Here is a 15,147-nt window from a genome sequence, read left to right as displayed (position 1 = left end):
GTTTTATGGAAACTGGAGTTCCTTTAGGATGAGCATTGTTCATATTTCAGTTTCGTGTATTATTCTGAGGAGAGGCATTCTCTTGAATAGGAAACTCTTAATTTTTTATTTTTTACTCAATATTTGGCCTTTGACAGAGAGAGAGAGAGCGCGCGCGCGCAGTGATGTGGAGCGCTAAGTTTGTGTGACTATCACAGAAGACCACGGCCCGCAGCTCTCCCTGTGGCCTTTGGGATAAAACTCACTGGAAGTGTAAGGCTTCGCGGAGAAATAAATAGTCTCCCCAAGTAACACGCCCCGTCGTCACACAGGCAGTTCCTGTGGAGCTTCCGGCTGCCGGGAGAGGCCCAGAAGATCGACCGGATGATGGAGGCGTTTGCCCAGCGATACTGCCAGTGCAACAGCGGCGTCTTCCAGTCCACGGGTGAGTGAGCGTCACCTGGAGTGTGGTCACGTCGCTCAGGTTCCTTCCTCGGCACTAGACCGTCTGTGAAACGACATGGCTTAGGTTCATCTAAATGGTATCAATGGCAGGCAAAACTTGGGCACAATCCCAAAGTCCAACAGTAAGCAAGTAGGAATAAGGAGTATCTCTAAATTATATAACTATTTGAAACCATGTTTTGAAGAGTTTTTATTGGCATAGGAGAAGGCCGAGAAGACTGCAAAAAAGCAGGATTCCAAATTCTGAATTCCAGTTTGGTTGCAGCACGGGCCTGTGCGGTGCACTGGTGATGCGCATAGAGGCACGTGTCGGTACAGGGGGTAAAGTAGGTTACTGCGAGGCGTGGGTCATACGAGGTGTAGGGGCTTATAGGCCATTTGTGTTTTCTTTTCCGTACCCTGTATTGCTCTCCCGATTTTCTGCGGTGGCCGTGTTCTGTTACGCTCTGAGAAAGCAGGCGCCGTGCACCTTGGGCCCTCGATGCTCCTGGTGTGCCCTGCTGTCTGCAGTGGCAGCCACAGCTGTCCCTGAGCAGGCCGGCCCCGTGGCCTCGTCTGCACTTCTGGTCTCCAGTCAGCTGGCACTTCGTGTTCTGCGCTCTGTTTCTCATCGTCTTCCTGCTCTGTCCCTCAGACACGTGTTACGTCCTGTCTTTTGCCATCATCATGCTCAACACCAGCCTGCACAACCCCAACGTCAAAGACAAGCCCACAGTGGAGCGGTTCATCGCCATGAACCGGGGCATCAACGACGGCGGCGACCTGCCCGAGGAGCTGCTCCGGGTGAGCGCGGCGCCGGCACATGTCCCCGCGCGGGTGTCTGTGCTTTCCACTCGCTTAAATTCCATTGCGAAGTTGATAGTGGGCTCCACGGAGGGATCGGGAGGGGAGGTGGCCCTGAAATCTGACACTAACGACATGAATGGAAGTCACGCTGCTGTCCTCCTTTAATTACCCATCAGGCATCTTACTTATTTTGTCACCGAGCTGCCTGAAGGCAGGAACGGTCATTTCTTCCTCTGCCCTCAGCGCCTTGCAGGGTGTGTGGCATTCAGGAGGCACACAAGTGCTTGTTAAGTGAATGAAGACAAAGGAGAGGGAGGAACGCTATTTCTAGAATCAGAGACATGCAATGTCATCTTTTATCCCAGAATCTGTATGAGAGCATAAAAAACGAGCCCTTTAAAATCCCAGAGGACGATGGGAATGACCTCACTCACACTTTCTTCAATCCAGACCGCGAAGGCTGGCTGTTGAAACTCGGTAAGTGATGCCGTCTGGGTCGGGGCTCCTGGTAAGGAAACTTAGCAAGAAAGGGTGTGTGTGGTTGCACACATGTACACACGTTGTGGGACAAGGTCCACCTCCAGAAAGGAAGTGAGTGCGGGGACGCTAGAGACTCCGCCAGCAATACTGCCCACGAGTATTTGCGCTCCACGTTTCCACTCTGGAAGCGATGGACCAGGTGGCGTCTCAAGGCAACCTGGTCCTTTCCCCTTCCCTGCCCTCTGAACCCCCGGGAGGGTGGCCAGCTATATCCATCTTTCTACTTCCCATCACACAAATGTGTGCCTGGTGCTCCTGCTACCCCCACCCCTGCCCCAGTGCATCATCATTCTTCTACATCTGGCTCCCACGGCAGCGTGCATGGCAAACCCAGAGGCCTTGGCTGCAGCGCGACCCACGCCACTCCTCATTCTTGGGCACTGGTTTTTCCTCCTCCTTTCCAACGCAATCAGCCACATCAATGATTTTGTTCACTCGGGAAAAGAAAACGTAGTCCTCCTTCCTCTGCCAAAAGTGAGCTTCTATGGCCGAGATCTGTGACGTGCCTTGTCACAGAGGTGCTGGAATAACTGTGGGGCTCACACGACCCCCACATGTGACTTTTATTAATTGTTCCAGAACCCAGAGAGAGCCCTGGACTCCCTGGACATAATGATACCAATTTTTTAGCCACTGAGAGAGAGAGAGCCCTTTCCTTTGTTGTCTTCTGCCTTGGCCTTTTGAAGCGTGGGTTCCCACGTGATATCGGGGTGCTCATCAGACCGAAGCTCCCTCTGGTTCAGCTGCTTGTCATGGTGAGGTCAGAAGTCACTACTCTCGGCCATTACTGACACGCCTGGGAAGTGCTGGAAAGGAATCGTTTACTTCTGACCAGTTCAGATAGCAGTAGGATTTATTATTTCCTTTTAAAAGCATATCCCAAGTTGTGGTATTTATACCTGATGACTTGATCCATGAATTTTTAAAGCCCTGCTTCACTGATTGGAGTGGTAAATGTCTCTTGTATTAGCCAACATTTCATGCCGGTGGTATCTTTGAAGTTAAGGCTCTAAAATTACTAACCCAGGAGGCATCTGTTCTGTTCTTTAGCCTCATTGCCAAATGGATACAGTTAAAAGGAAACCTGCTGGAAATTTAAAAGTACAACCAAAGTTGCATCTACTTTCCCCTCCAGCGACATTTGTTTAAACCCTAATGCTGGTGTTGACAGACCCAATACTAAAATTAGAACAGTACAAAGATTACCTTGGTTCTTGCACCAGGATGACATGCAAATTTGTGAGGCATCCTATATTTTCAAAAAGAAAAACATGATGAACTAAATGTGGGACTTGATTTTTAGGTCATTGCGGTACCTTTTCTAAACCTCCACCAAACCCTCCTCAACTCTTCCTATTGTGTTTTCATTGTGGCACACTTAGAATCCCCTCTGTGTCTGTGCTGCAGAAGGCGCTGCCAGCGCTGGCCATAAGAATGTGTACTGTTGTGTATACACACATGTACATGTGTATTCATGGGTGTACAAGTATGTGTGTGCATTTTTACACACACTCGAAAGAGTGATAGCCATCTGAAGAAAGACGCTTAAAATGTCCCCAAAGTAATTTTCACTCTCTTTGCTTGGGATTCTGGATAAAGTAATAAATGGTAGCTTTACGAGGACTCATTTGTGGCATCTCTGGGGCCAGGTTTCCAGTAGTGCCCGGGATTCTGCTTCTACCAGGTGGGAGTGGCCCATGAGATGAGGCGCCTCATTTCCCCCAGACAGCAGCTAGCGTTGGCTTGTTACTGTTTTTGTTTGCCCCCCCCCTCCCCCAGGCAGACATGAATAACGAATACATTGCACTTGAAGATTTAGGAGCTGGGTTTAATTTCTTTGTTTTAATTTTCTTTTCTCCCTCATTTGTATGTTTCCATGATTTGGGCTCTCCTTTTCCTTGCCCCAAACTCCAGGAGGTATGTAACCCCCTCAACCTGCTCGCTCCTCTGCCCAGGCCACTGTAACTGCTGCAGCGTTTTCTTATTTTGTTATTTTTGGTTATTTTGTTTTTTAATTGCTGGTGGTAGTGTTAATGCTGCTTCTAACTTACTGCACAGTCCCTAGGGAACTGGTCAGGATCAGGGGTTCAGAGCAACTTGCATGTTTTCCCGCTGGGAGTGGTAGACAGGGCGTCAGATAGCAGGGTGCCAGGGCACGGACAACTAAACCTTTCTGAGCACGGTAACGCAAGGAAACCTCCCGAGGGTGCGTTAGCAAAAGCAGAGAAAGAAGTCACTCAGTTTTGTCTTGTAATTATTGGCTGGGCATGTGCTCTGTGTGTCGAATTCCACTCGATTCCCGTGAGTTAAAAAGTAATTTCTACAGTGGAGCAGAGGAAGAGGAGGAGGCCGTGTGCTTCTGACAGATTGATCAGAAAGCAAACTAGGAAAAGCAATTACACAAATTAGGACATTTGCCTTTGCATGAAAAAGGGAACTGGTGTTTCCTGAACTCAGAATGATACCGAGTAAAATTTAAAAGAAAAAGAAAAGAAACCAAAACCCCCTCCTTGAAGTCCTTTTCCTTCATTTCCTGGGGGTGAGGGGAGGGCATTACAACCTCAACTCTGTTTGTTTTGTTTTGTTTTTCTCTCTCCTCTTTTTCAACAAGTGGTCTAGAAGCCCTAAATCGGCCTCTTAGTTACATTGGTGCTGTCCACTCTCCATTGCTGATTTGGGGAAACATGCTTTCCTGGCTGGGAGCCACTCAGGTGTGTGCTTCACGAAGCCTGACGTGAGCGGGCTGCACGCTGAAAGACCCAGCCCAACCTCGACACCTGTTAGAAGGTCCTGGGGACTGGGCAGGGTGTCTCCAACAGCAGGGGCAGCCGCCCTCCAGCCTTTCCACCTCAGGGGGCAGGGACCCGAGGGCGGAGGTGGTCCTGTGAGTTCCACAGGGACTGTCCTAGGTGCGTGCATTGACCTGTCTGCTTCTTTCATGTCTGTTGTTCTTTCAACATGGAAATGTTCCCCCTGGGACCGCAGTGGTGCTTCATGGTAGAGGTCTCTAACACCACATGTGGTCGGGCCGAATAGCCAAGCTTTCGCAACAGGGAGAGGGCGTTTCCAGCTTTGCTTTGCGCCTGGGTGTCCTTCCATCTTCGTCTTTTTGGCATCTGACCCTTTTCCATGGCTCCCTGAGCCCTGTGCCCCCGGGTGGCCCTGTGAGGGGAGCGTGTGGTAGTCACAGGGTGAAGTGGCCTGGGTGCGGAGGCCCAAGACGGCAGAGCCGAGTTCTCAGACTCCGAGATGGGGAGGTTTCCTTTCTATAGCAAAGTGGTTCCAATTCTAAGTATACTCCTGTCTTCTTTTTCCTTATTTATTTCGATTCTGCTCAGCCTTTCCCGTTTTCCACATGCATGACCTATTTCCATCTATGGTTTTTTTCCTAATCCATGCCTTTAGGGACCAGAGGCACGTGCTCACATCAACTGCCAAATCGCCATGGGGGAGAGAGTCAGTCTGCTCGACACTGTCCCAGGGCGGGCGGGCATGCGGTGTGTGGCACTTACGTGCTTCTGTCAGACCCCCTTTCAGGACCCCGGTCTGTGCCGGTTAGAACCTTGACAATGGGTGATCAATGTCGTAACCTCCCCGGGAGTGCAGGCACCCAAGCAGAGCCATCAAATGGGACCCAAAAGCCCAATAGTCCTTCCACTTGCTGTCAGGCCCTGTGCTAGGTGCTTTATTTCCAGACGTTGTTTGCGCTGCTCCTGCAGTCGTATCCTTTTAGGAAACCTGGTGTGAGCACACAGCATGTCCCGGCAGTCAGAAGTACTCCTTTAAATGCACCCTGCTCTTTTGTGAGGGCAAGGCACCCCACTGGACCACACCCACGGCCCTTGCTTTCTGTGAAGATCGGAGAGTGGTATTCTCTGTAGGTCGAGTTTTGGCAAAAAGAGTGCGTACTGTCCAGGGCCATAAAAAGTGTTAGGAGATGCCATGCATATCTTAACCGCTGGATGATTGTGTGGTTCATGTTCAGAGAGCTCGCCCTTGACCCAGTGGAAAAGAAAGGTGTGGTTCGTGGCCGTGGCCCAGAGCAGGACCGGCTTCACTCAGGCAGGCCGTCCCCTGACTCCATACCCATCTCAGCAGAACGGCACGACCCCAGCGTTTTTGGGTGTGTTTAACTGAGAAATACTGAAAAGAACTGAGAGAAGTTGCCACTAGCTCAGAGCCACCCGTTAGTGGTCCTTTGGCCCACGGCCTTTTATCTGGCTATTTTTGTTACAAGCGTCTCGTGAGGAGTCCAGAATGAAAAGGCTCCAGAGCGGGCCCTCTGCTTACCAGTAAATTCTCCCCGATACAGGAATTCTGTGCTGTGTCACCCCGTTCTCTGGGGAAGTTTTATTTTTAGGATACTGGCCCAGGAGCCCAAAAGCATAGAAATGCACTTCAGTTAGGAAGGTGGGGTAGTGGGTGAGTTCCACGGTCCAGGAAAACCTGATTTGATTGTGAAAGGATTGAGATGTCCTCCTCCTGTTTCTTGCTTCCTGCCGCCTTCTGATGCAATGGCTCCACATGGGCCCCTGGGCTGGTTGACCCGACAGTGTAGCTTGGACCAGGGGACAGGCCCTCTCCCCTCTTTCTCTTTGGTTTGCCCGTTTCCACCACACTGAAAGCCGCTTCTCCAGCCCCGTCAGACTTGCATTGCGTGCCATCATTGCCCCCGTCTCCCTCCCCACCCCCGTGCCCTCATCCCGCTGTCCTGATCCCATCTCCGGGTACCTCCCACTTGCTTGCTCTGCTTGTACCCACAGACCTTCACTCTGTGAAAGGTGCTTCTGTTCTGGCTCTGTGTCTTGTCACTGATGTAAATCTTGCCATGGCCTCTGTGTCCCCTGGCGCCCTGGCCCTCACAGCTTCTCCTCACTCAGAGGAGAGCTTCGTACCCCGCGGACCTGCACTGCCTGGTGCCTCCCGTGGGACACCCGTCTCATTTTGCTCTGCAGGTGGCAGGGTGAAGACTTGGAAAAGACGCTGGTTCATTCTGACCGACAACTGCCTTTACTACTTCGAATATACGACGGTGAGTCCTGCTGGTCGGCCTCGGGACCGGAAGTGGGCTGGCCTCTGTCTCAAAATTCCCGTCAGGCATGGCTGGAGAAGGCAGTGGGACCAGTGGGGAGACAGTCGGATTTGTCCTTCTGCATCGTTGGGGGTGGGAGGAGAGTTCAAGGGAAGTGGGAGAGCTGAGACAAATCTCAGTGTTGGGAACCCTGAAGAAACGTGTGGTGTCTTGCTAGAGGAGCTGCGGTGCTGAGCCACCATCCAAGCCCAGATTGGGACGGGACACCTGGCCAGGAAAAAGCGGTGGAGGGAACTTGATGCGTGGCATTAAAAACAGGTTTTAGAGCTGAGCTAGAATGAACTTGGATCAGTTGCCGAGAGTTTGTGGTCCTCTTGAAAGGGAGGTGAAAATAATTGTGATTTGGAGAATTCAGATTTCCTAGGGTAGCAGAAGTGCTGAGGCATTAGATTCAGAAGGAACAGCCAAGGGGTAAAATATGGAACAGAGGAAAAAGAACTGAAATGAAATGGGAAAATTTAGAGATTATCTGGAGTTTTAGGAAATGGAACTTTTCTTAAGCTGTGGCAGCGTTGCTGGTTTTTATTCGGTGGTGAAGGAATTAAGTAGAACTGCTAATACAGTGGTACCTCGATTTTCGAACGTCTCCGTTGACAAACATTTCAGTTTACGAATGCCATAACCCGGAAGTAAATGCTTTGGTTTTCAAACACGTCTCAGAAGTCGAACATGTCACGCGGCTTCCACTGAGTGCAAGATCCTGAGGCCTAAATGGCTGTTTTCAAACGTTTCAGAACTCGAGCGGAGTACATTTGAAAACCGAGGTACGACTATATGTGTTACCTGTAAGTCTCTTTTATAATAAGAGCCTATGGAAATAAAAATCGTCAACTAAAACCGTTTTCGAAGCGCCTTCTCACAGAGCACTCAGCAAGCTGGGCAGGTTGGTGGCTGTCCTTTCTGCCATTCTTCTTGGTCCCCTGAGGAGCAGGGTGGGTGTACAGCTGGCAGCGTCGGCCTTGTGTCTTGACACAAGCCCAGGCAGTTGAGTGGGAATGCTTTGCTTTTCTCCACCCGTCTTCACTGAGTTCGAGTCGTGGATCTGCTGAGAACGTGATGAGTTAGAAGTGTCACAGTAAGTGCAGAGCAAGGTGGTCTGTAAATACAAGATGGAAATCCTGGCTGTATTTCTGTAAAACTTAGCCGGAACCAGGGCTCGGAACCTACCTTGGCACCTCACTGCTTAGGAGCAAAGTGCGTTTTCTGCTGCTGTGCCCACACTTTGCCTGCTTCGTCCCCGTGGACGGCGTACACACGTGTCAGCTTGTAACGTAGAGTCACTCATTTTGAAAGTGTGCTGTCTGTCAGGGCATTCAATAGTTTTGAAGGGAGTTCTGACAAGGGTTTTGTGTGTTAGAGGGGCTAAACTCATACCACTTAAGTTCTGCAGCAGGCTTTGCTTTTCTGTTATTAAAATCTTTCCAACTATGAGAATGTATTTCAAATATGCGAAACAGTAAAAAGATGGCTTCTTCCTGTTTCACCCCCCAAAGTACCACTATGAATAGTTTGGTGAACTTCTTTCTGTCCACCACCCCCCGCCCCTCCCCACATACTGTCTTTTTTCTTGAAGATACCTAGACTGATGACATCTTTAAAATCTTGTTTGGATTGTTTTCACTGTTCTCTGGGTTAAAATGAAACATATATAGACTTCTAAGCAATGTGCCCTAAGTACTGGGACAGTCCCAGCAGTAATGCAGTGAGACTCGAGAATCTTGGGGTTCTTCCTGATGCCAACCATGATGCCATCCTCTGAATGCCATTTAGCAATGTGTCAGTGTTGACCAGGCCGTGGGGAAACAGAGATTACATTTCCCAAGACAAGAGTGGGAACCCTCAGGGTTGATGGGAGGTGGAAGCTTCCACACGAGCTACCTAACACAGAGGTAGAAACAGGTGGGGCTATAGCACCCGAATACAGAGGGGCTGAGCTAGCGTGACATCGAAACCTCTACCGCAGCAGCAAGGACAGAGGCTGCAGGCGGGCACAGGGCCCTCACCACGCAGCCCTGGCGCACCCGCCAGCCCTAGACACCACCCCGTGCCCTCGTCGGGGGTAGCAAACCGGGCAGTTCTCCCCTTTCCCTCTTCCGATCGAGGAACAGTCGTCTGCTGCTGCGTAGAAATTGGTGGAATAGGAACCGTGAAAAGAAGGGACTCCCTTCCTGCGACATCAGTGAGGGCTCCAGACCGTGTTCGGTTGGGAGAACTTCCATAGAGGGGGGAGTGTGGGCATGATATCCCTCCCAAGGGGATGGGACCACCCTGATGTTGGGCGTTCACGGTATGAGAGGAGAGCCAGAGCTCGGGGTGTCTGAGAGGAGCTCGCCCTCCACTCTCCTTCCTTTCCTGAGACTGGGGAGTGACCAGCATACAATACACCCAGTTCTCTGGAACTCTCAGACTTAAAACAAATGAGAACATGTTTACAATGTAACTGTAATTGTAGAATTATAACTTCTTTATTAATAAATAAGTTAAAACTGTAAGGAATGGAACAGATCAGCCAAAACTATAATCACCATAGAGAAAAGGCTTGAGACAGTCTCAGACATTGTATCTGAAAGACAAGTATTAAAACAATGAGCTAAGATATGGAGAACAGATAACGACGATCCCAATACCAGAATAATTGGTGCCTGAAAATATATGAGATTATGGGCCTGAAAAGGAGGAAAAACCCCAAACCTGCAAATCAAAAGAGCACATGGTATTTCGGGAACCTTTGTCACAGGAAGCTTGGCGCCAAGGCTTAGCCCAGCTACACTGTCGAGTTTGGAACAAAGGCTGTGGCCCTGGGTTGGCTGCTCGGCAGGGACAGAGGTGTGATGGCGGATGTCAGACGTCTGATATGTGTGGAAGCGCGTGCGTGTAGCGACCTTTGCTGAGCCCGGAAGCACTGAGGGAGGGCCTGTCGGTGCGAGTGGGCGGCGGGGGTGTTTGGCACAGGAGTTGAGGTGCCCTTTGAGGTCCAGGTGGAATTTTGGGGGACGCTTTCTCTTTGAGGGTCCCACAATCTGGTGAGGGGGGAGAGAAGGCAGGAGATAATGAGCAGGGATGACATGTGACACAACTGTAGTCCCACGTGTTAGGGCACCCAGGACGAGACTAGGGTTTCAGGGAGGTGCTGACTCCAGAGCTGAGGCTTAAAGATGAGTTGGGGAGCTAGGCAAAGAGATATGACAGTTTTCTGCATGAAAGGGGCTTACGTGTCCCTGCCGAGGGCCACACACACATCTGTTGGACCCTTTGCCCCAGCCCTGGTGTGCACCTTGCGAGGCCTTTGGTTAGAGGGATTCACGATGTGTCACCCCAGTTACGCCCCTTTCTTGTTTGAGAGCATTGGGCCTGGGCCCTGCTGAGCTGGAAGAAAGTGGAGAAGGTTGAGGACTGGGGTTCCGCCGGCAAGGAATGTGATAGGGGAGGGGTTCACGAACGAGCCCTGAAGCCCCTCCTCAATTCTTCTGTAGGATAAGGAGCCCCGTGGAATCATCCCGTTGGAGAATCTGAGCATCCGGGAGCTGGAGGACTCCAAAAAGCCAGTGAGTATTTGGGTGAGACCGCTTGGGGGGCAAAGGGATGGGCGTGGCAGTGCTTTGCAAAAGAGTGAGATTGCAAAGGTTTACTTTAAAACACCCCTGGAGAGTACTACCAGGCCTTGAATTTAACCTGACTTTGAAAATGACCTTCGTGTTCAAGCTGAAGATGGGCTCCAGATAACCTCGTCCAGTCATCTGCTTCGTTGTCACTTACTGAGGGTCAAACGGGCTAGACTGTCCCTGTTTTGTGGGTTTCAAATGCCTTCAGAGTTGTTTTCCTTTGTTTTGGAATCTCACCATGCTGCTGCTGCCTTAGCTTTAAAAGGCACTGAGTGCCTGCAGTTGTCTCCATCTTCGTTGCACGTTAGGAGTAGAGCTCACATATGTCTGGTTGGCGCCTTTGCTGATGGGGCCTGTTTAGTTAGCATCCCCGGAACTCCACTTCCCGGCTCCTGTCTTCTCCAGGAGCGCTTGTGCTGCCTGCGAGCTGTGAGGGTCAGAAGACTGAGCCTCGTGGGAAGTGAACCAACGTTTCTTTCCTGGTTAGCAGCTCGCTTAGATCTTTGTTGCTATCTCCCTCTTTTTTTGATCCTCAGAACTGCTTTGAGCTTTATATCCCGGACAACAAAGACCAAGTAATCAAGGCCTGCAAGACCGAGGCCGACGGGCGCGTGGTGGAGGGCAACCACACCGTGTACCGGATTTCCGCCCCGACGCCCGAGGAGAAGGAGGAGTGGATGAAGTGCATCAAGTAGGTGGCCTCTGAGCGGTGGGTCTGCTTCACCTGCCTGCGCCTCGCAGCTCGCAGCTGTGCCGTGCAGCTGTTGAGCACACTGCCCTTTAAATCTGTAGGGAAGGGCTGGCTGTGGTTTGAGCTTACCTTCCAGGGCTTCTTGGCCATTACAGCGGGTTTGGAGAGCACCCCACATGTGGGTCCCCAGCTGCACTTCACAAGCCCAAAGGGAGCATGTGAGCAAGTCACGGGCACACGTGCCATTCGCTAAACTGGTTTTTCCCTGTCTTAGGGAGCGAGTCTCATTGTCATGGCAGCAGTTCAGGGGTGATAGTAGATAAAACGTGATGTCACGTTTTATCATTTCTTAGTCCTGTGAGATGCTGGTGTCCCGTTGACAGATGAGGAAACTGAGGCCCATGGAGGCTGAGTCGTTTGCCTGAAGTCATATGGCTGTGACCCAGAGTCACTCCGTGCTGCGGCGGAGCTGCGGGTCTGGGAGGGAAGGCTCTCGAGTCAGTGTGCTGGTCACACGGACCTGCAGGTCCCGGGCTCTGCTCCATGCTCCTGCGCTGCTGGAGCACCAGCCGCACAGCGACAGGCATGTTACGCAGCGGGGTGTCCAGGCGCCCAAGCCTCCTCCCCATTCTGCCTGGGACTTCCGTGACGCCTGCCCAGATCATTACCATGCCCCACGAGCACGTGAGTGCTCGTCTTGGTGGCACGTCTTCCTGAGAGCGCGTCCCCACTGTCCTCACTGTCCCCACCGGGCGCTCCGTCCATCAGACATTACCCAGCTGTTTCCTCAGCGTCGTCCCATTCCTGGGCCTCTTGACTTCCTCTGGAGACCGGGGCAGCTGCACTGACAGGTGGCCTTGCATTGTCCCATGTGGCCACCGTTCTCCCCTCAGGCCACAGCCTACCCTGAGGGGGCTGAGTGGGCTCTAGTCGTCGTTTAGGGGCATCTCTACTAAAACCAGAGTAGTGTTTTGCCCAGGGTAAATGGTGAACCAACAGCAGTTTCCTCTCACCCACTCTGGGTGGCCAGATGCCTTCTTGGCGGGGTCCCCTGAGGACACGCTTCAGGTACTGTCCAGCCACAGCTTCCCCAAGGAGCCATCAAGACCTTGCTCATGGGCACAGCACCTCTGAACGGGTCCCAGTCCCCGCACACGAGCTGGCACTTACGTGGTCAAGTGCAGAGCCAGCCATCTCCTTGGCTTGTGAGCTCCCCTGGAAACTGCTCAGCGCCCACAGTACGGCTTCTCTGGAGAAGCAAATGCAGCTTCAAAACTTGCAGATCACAAGTTGCCCGAAGGCTGAGCGTGACACACAGGGGATGAGGCCGGCTGTCAGCGTCCTGTACTGGCTCCTCTGTGCCTCCCTGTCTACCAGGCTGTGGGCGCACAGCAGGCCTGAGCAGCCGCTCACGGGGCCCAGCGGCAGCACTGACTGCCCAGGACTGGGTCTTGGTCATGGAGCTGGCAGCATGGGGACCCACGTGACATGGTACAGACCGCGGCCGCCATCTGAAGGCACGTGTGCCAGGTGCTGCCATGTGGCGTATTGGATCAAGTGGCGCTCACTGCTGCAGACAAACGCCAGCTGTCACCGTGGAACTAGAGCACCACGTTTGTTTTTCTGAGTTAGAACACAACTAAAAGAATGTGCAATACTCTGTTCCTAAACTCAAAGTGGTTATCAGGGTGATGTAGACAATAAACGCCTCAAAATGATCTTGTCACCTGTGCTGGGTGTCTCTTGGAGCTTGTCCCTTAAGCCGTGGTGTGGGCACACTGCCTTGGCCGTGACGGTGACGCCCGAGTGGGCAGGGGGCCTAGGGCATCGTCTCTTCCGGTCCTGTTCCTCAGCCTCTTCTCTTTGTCCCCTTTTCTGCGTTCTAGAGCGGCCATCAGCAGGGACCCTTTCTACGAGATGCTGGCGGCTCGGAAGAAGAAGGTGTCCTCCACGAAAAGACACTGAGTGTGTAGTGGGCCGGTCCGTTCCCGCGCCTCCCGCGTCGGGGGGCTCGCCCTGAGTTCCAGAGACTCGCTTCAGCTTTTGCTATTTTTTTCTAAGTGGGAGGAGGGTAGCGGTTAGTGCTGGGGAAGAGGGACCCCGACCCCATCCAGCAGGGGCTTGAGTCTCTCCTGAAGAGAACGGAGCTCGGTTTACCTCCCGGTTATTTCATTGAAGAAGCCTTCAGCCCTGCTCCATGAGTTCCGATAAGGATATACTGTTACATGTTCAGAAAGGGTGGAATGGGAGTGAAGCCACGTGCTCTAAAGATATATTTTTGTTTTCTAAAAAGAGAAAGTAAAATAGAGCTGTTCAGATGCGCCCTGCCCCATGTGCCTGGGGAAGCTTCTCCCTGGGCAGCTGCTAAGGGGTGTCAGCCCTGGGCCCAGGGGGGCAGGCCGCCTCCTGCACTTCGGGGAGCCGGGGGGCACCCCAGAGGGTGGAGGAGGCAGCACGCACTCCGGACTTGGCACAGCGTCTGCCTGGGATCTGCGGCGGCCTTGGTCGGTGGCGGGCGGGTGGGCGGCCTCGGCGGGCGGCTCCGGCTGATGCTTTTCCTGTCCAAGTGCCCTGGGACCACTGAACGGAGAAGAGAAGAGGCTGGACACTTGTGTTGCTTTCCTCTTTCAGAATTCATTCTTGTCGGGTTTTAAAATAGGAAGTGAGCATTTTTTCTTGAGCTAAATACCTAATAACCAAAACTGTGAGGCAGGTGACCCCAGCAGAGGCTCTGGGGTGACCTAACTGTTCTTATTTGGTTTTCCTTCCTCTCCCCCAAACTCTAGTCCTCGTTTTAGAGGAAGGAGGAGGTCTTCTCTCATCACCTTAGTACTTCAGCGTTTTCTGACTCTAAACTGGCCCTCACCTGGACCGCTCTCCATGCATTTTGTGGGGCCCCTAGCAGGGAAGTGGGCCTTTACGTGCTCGGCGGGGGCAGGTGGAGGGGCAAGGGGGTGAGAAGGTCGGCCTCCCCGGTCACTTTGCTTTCCCATCGCACAACGACACATGCGTTGGCCTCACTCCTCCACGGTGTGAAGGCAGCCACGAAAAGCAGCCCTGTCCTGCCGTTCTCTCAGGGACTCCTGGGCACTCCTGCCACTCGCCAGGGCCTGTGTGCCGGTCCAGCCAGAGCAGGGGCTGGCCGGGCAATCTCGGCCTGTCCCTCCATGTGCCCAGGACCAGGCAGTGTTGGCCCAGTGCTGCCTCACGGAAGAAGGTGGAAGAGCCGTCGGTCTCCCCCGGGCAGCGGGACCCCGGCTCCCCCGACACCTTTAAGGCAGGCTCACATCTCTGGAAATAGCTTTTGTAAAACGGACTGGTGGAGGAGTGTTGGGGGGACTCTCTGGGGTCCCCCCTTGGTGCAGGTCCTACCTGGAGTGGCTTCGGGTACTTTCATGCCAGAGCTCGTGAAGGTGACAGAGGAGGATCCAGGCTGGAAACCTGAAGTTTCTGGGCAGCAGAACCAGGACGGTGCCACCGAAGTCCAGGTGGCCTGGTGCCGGAGCCCTCCGCTGCCTGCAGGGGACCTGGACAGAGAGGCGCCTGGCAGTATTATTAGTCTATTTATCAGAGGTGTACATAATCCATGTATAGTTTTTCTCCTTTCAGATTATTTTGTATTTGTTTAAAAAAAGTTTTGTCAAAATATATAAAGAAATGACTGAAAGTTATTGACAGGGTTTTTAAAAAATTATAATTATTCCAATTGTTTTTCGTTTGGTTTGTTTTTTTTGCATTGTAAACTAGCGCCAAGGAACTGCAGCAAATAAACTCCAAATCTGCCCAAAGCACCTTTGTTGTCTGTGGCCTTCTGCCTGTCATTCCCAGGGTGGCTCTGGGCAGGAAGGTCAGGCTCCCAGTGCTGGTGTGGGAGGAGGTGTCACTTCCCCTTACTTCTTAAGTCTAGTGATAAGATACATTGGAAGTGGGGAGGAGGGCAAGCAAAAAGACAGAACGGGGTGGCCGGATGGCTCAGTTGGTTAGAGCGCGAG

The 15,147-nt window shown here is 52.3% G+C and overlaps 1 protein-coding gene across 3 annotated transcripts in view; it reads left to right on the top strand.

The window, feature by feature from the left end:
• Positions 1-14,946, top strand: part of CYTH1 (cytohesin 1) — a 69,529-nt gene extending 54,583 nt beyond the window's left edge. For 2 of the 3 annotated variants that reach the window (XM_081027532.1, XM_081027531.1), the window contains exons 7-13: positions 312-424; positions 1,079-1,227; positions 1,596-1,707; positions 6,726-6,802; positions 10,336-10,407; positions 11,001-11,155; positions 13,042-14,946. In XM_081027532.1, coding sequence (XP_080883658.1) covers positions 312-424; positions 1,079-1,227; positions 1,596-1,707; positions 6,726-6,802; positions 10,336-10,407; positions 11,001-11,155; positions 13,042-13,120 — 757 coding nt within the window. In that variant the 3' untranslated portion in view covers positions 13,121-14,946. Of the gene's footprint in view, positions 1-311; positions 425-1,078; positions 1,228-1,595; positions 1,709-6,723; positions 6,803-10,335; positions 10,408-11,000; positions 11,156-13,041 lie in introns of all 3 variants that reach the window. The other variant, XM_081027533.1, reaches the window with a different exon arrangement.
• Positions 14,947-15,147: the final 201 nt, after the last annotated feature.

This window comes from Rhinolophus hipposideros (assembly GCF_964194185.1).
Source record: "Rhinolophus hipposideros genome assembly, chromosome: 20".
NCBI lineage: Eukaryota > Metazoa > Chordata > Mammalia > Chiroptera > Rhinolophidae > Rhinolophus > Rhinolophus hipposideros.
The sequence above is the reverse complement of the archived record's forward strand: the minus strand, read 5'-3'. Positions and strand labels throughout refer to the sequence as shown.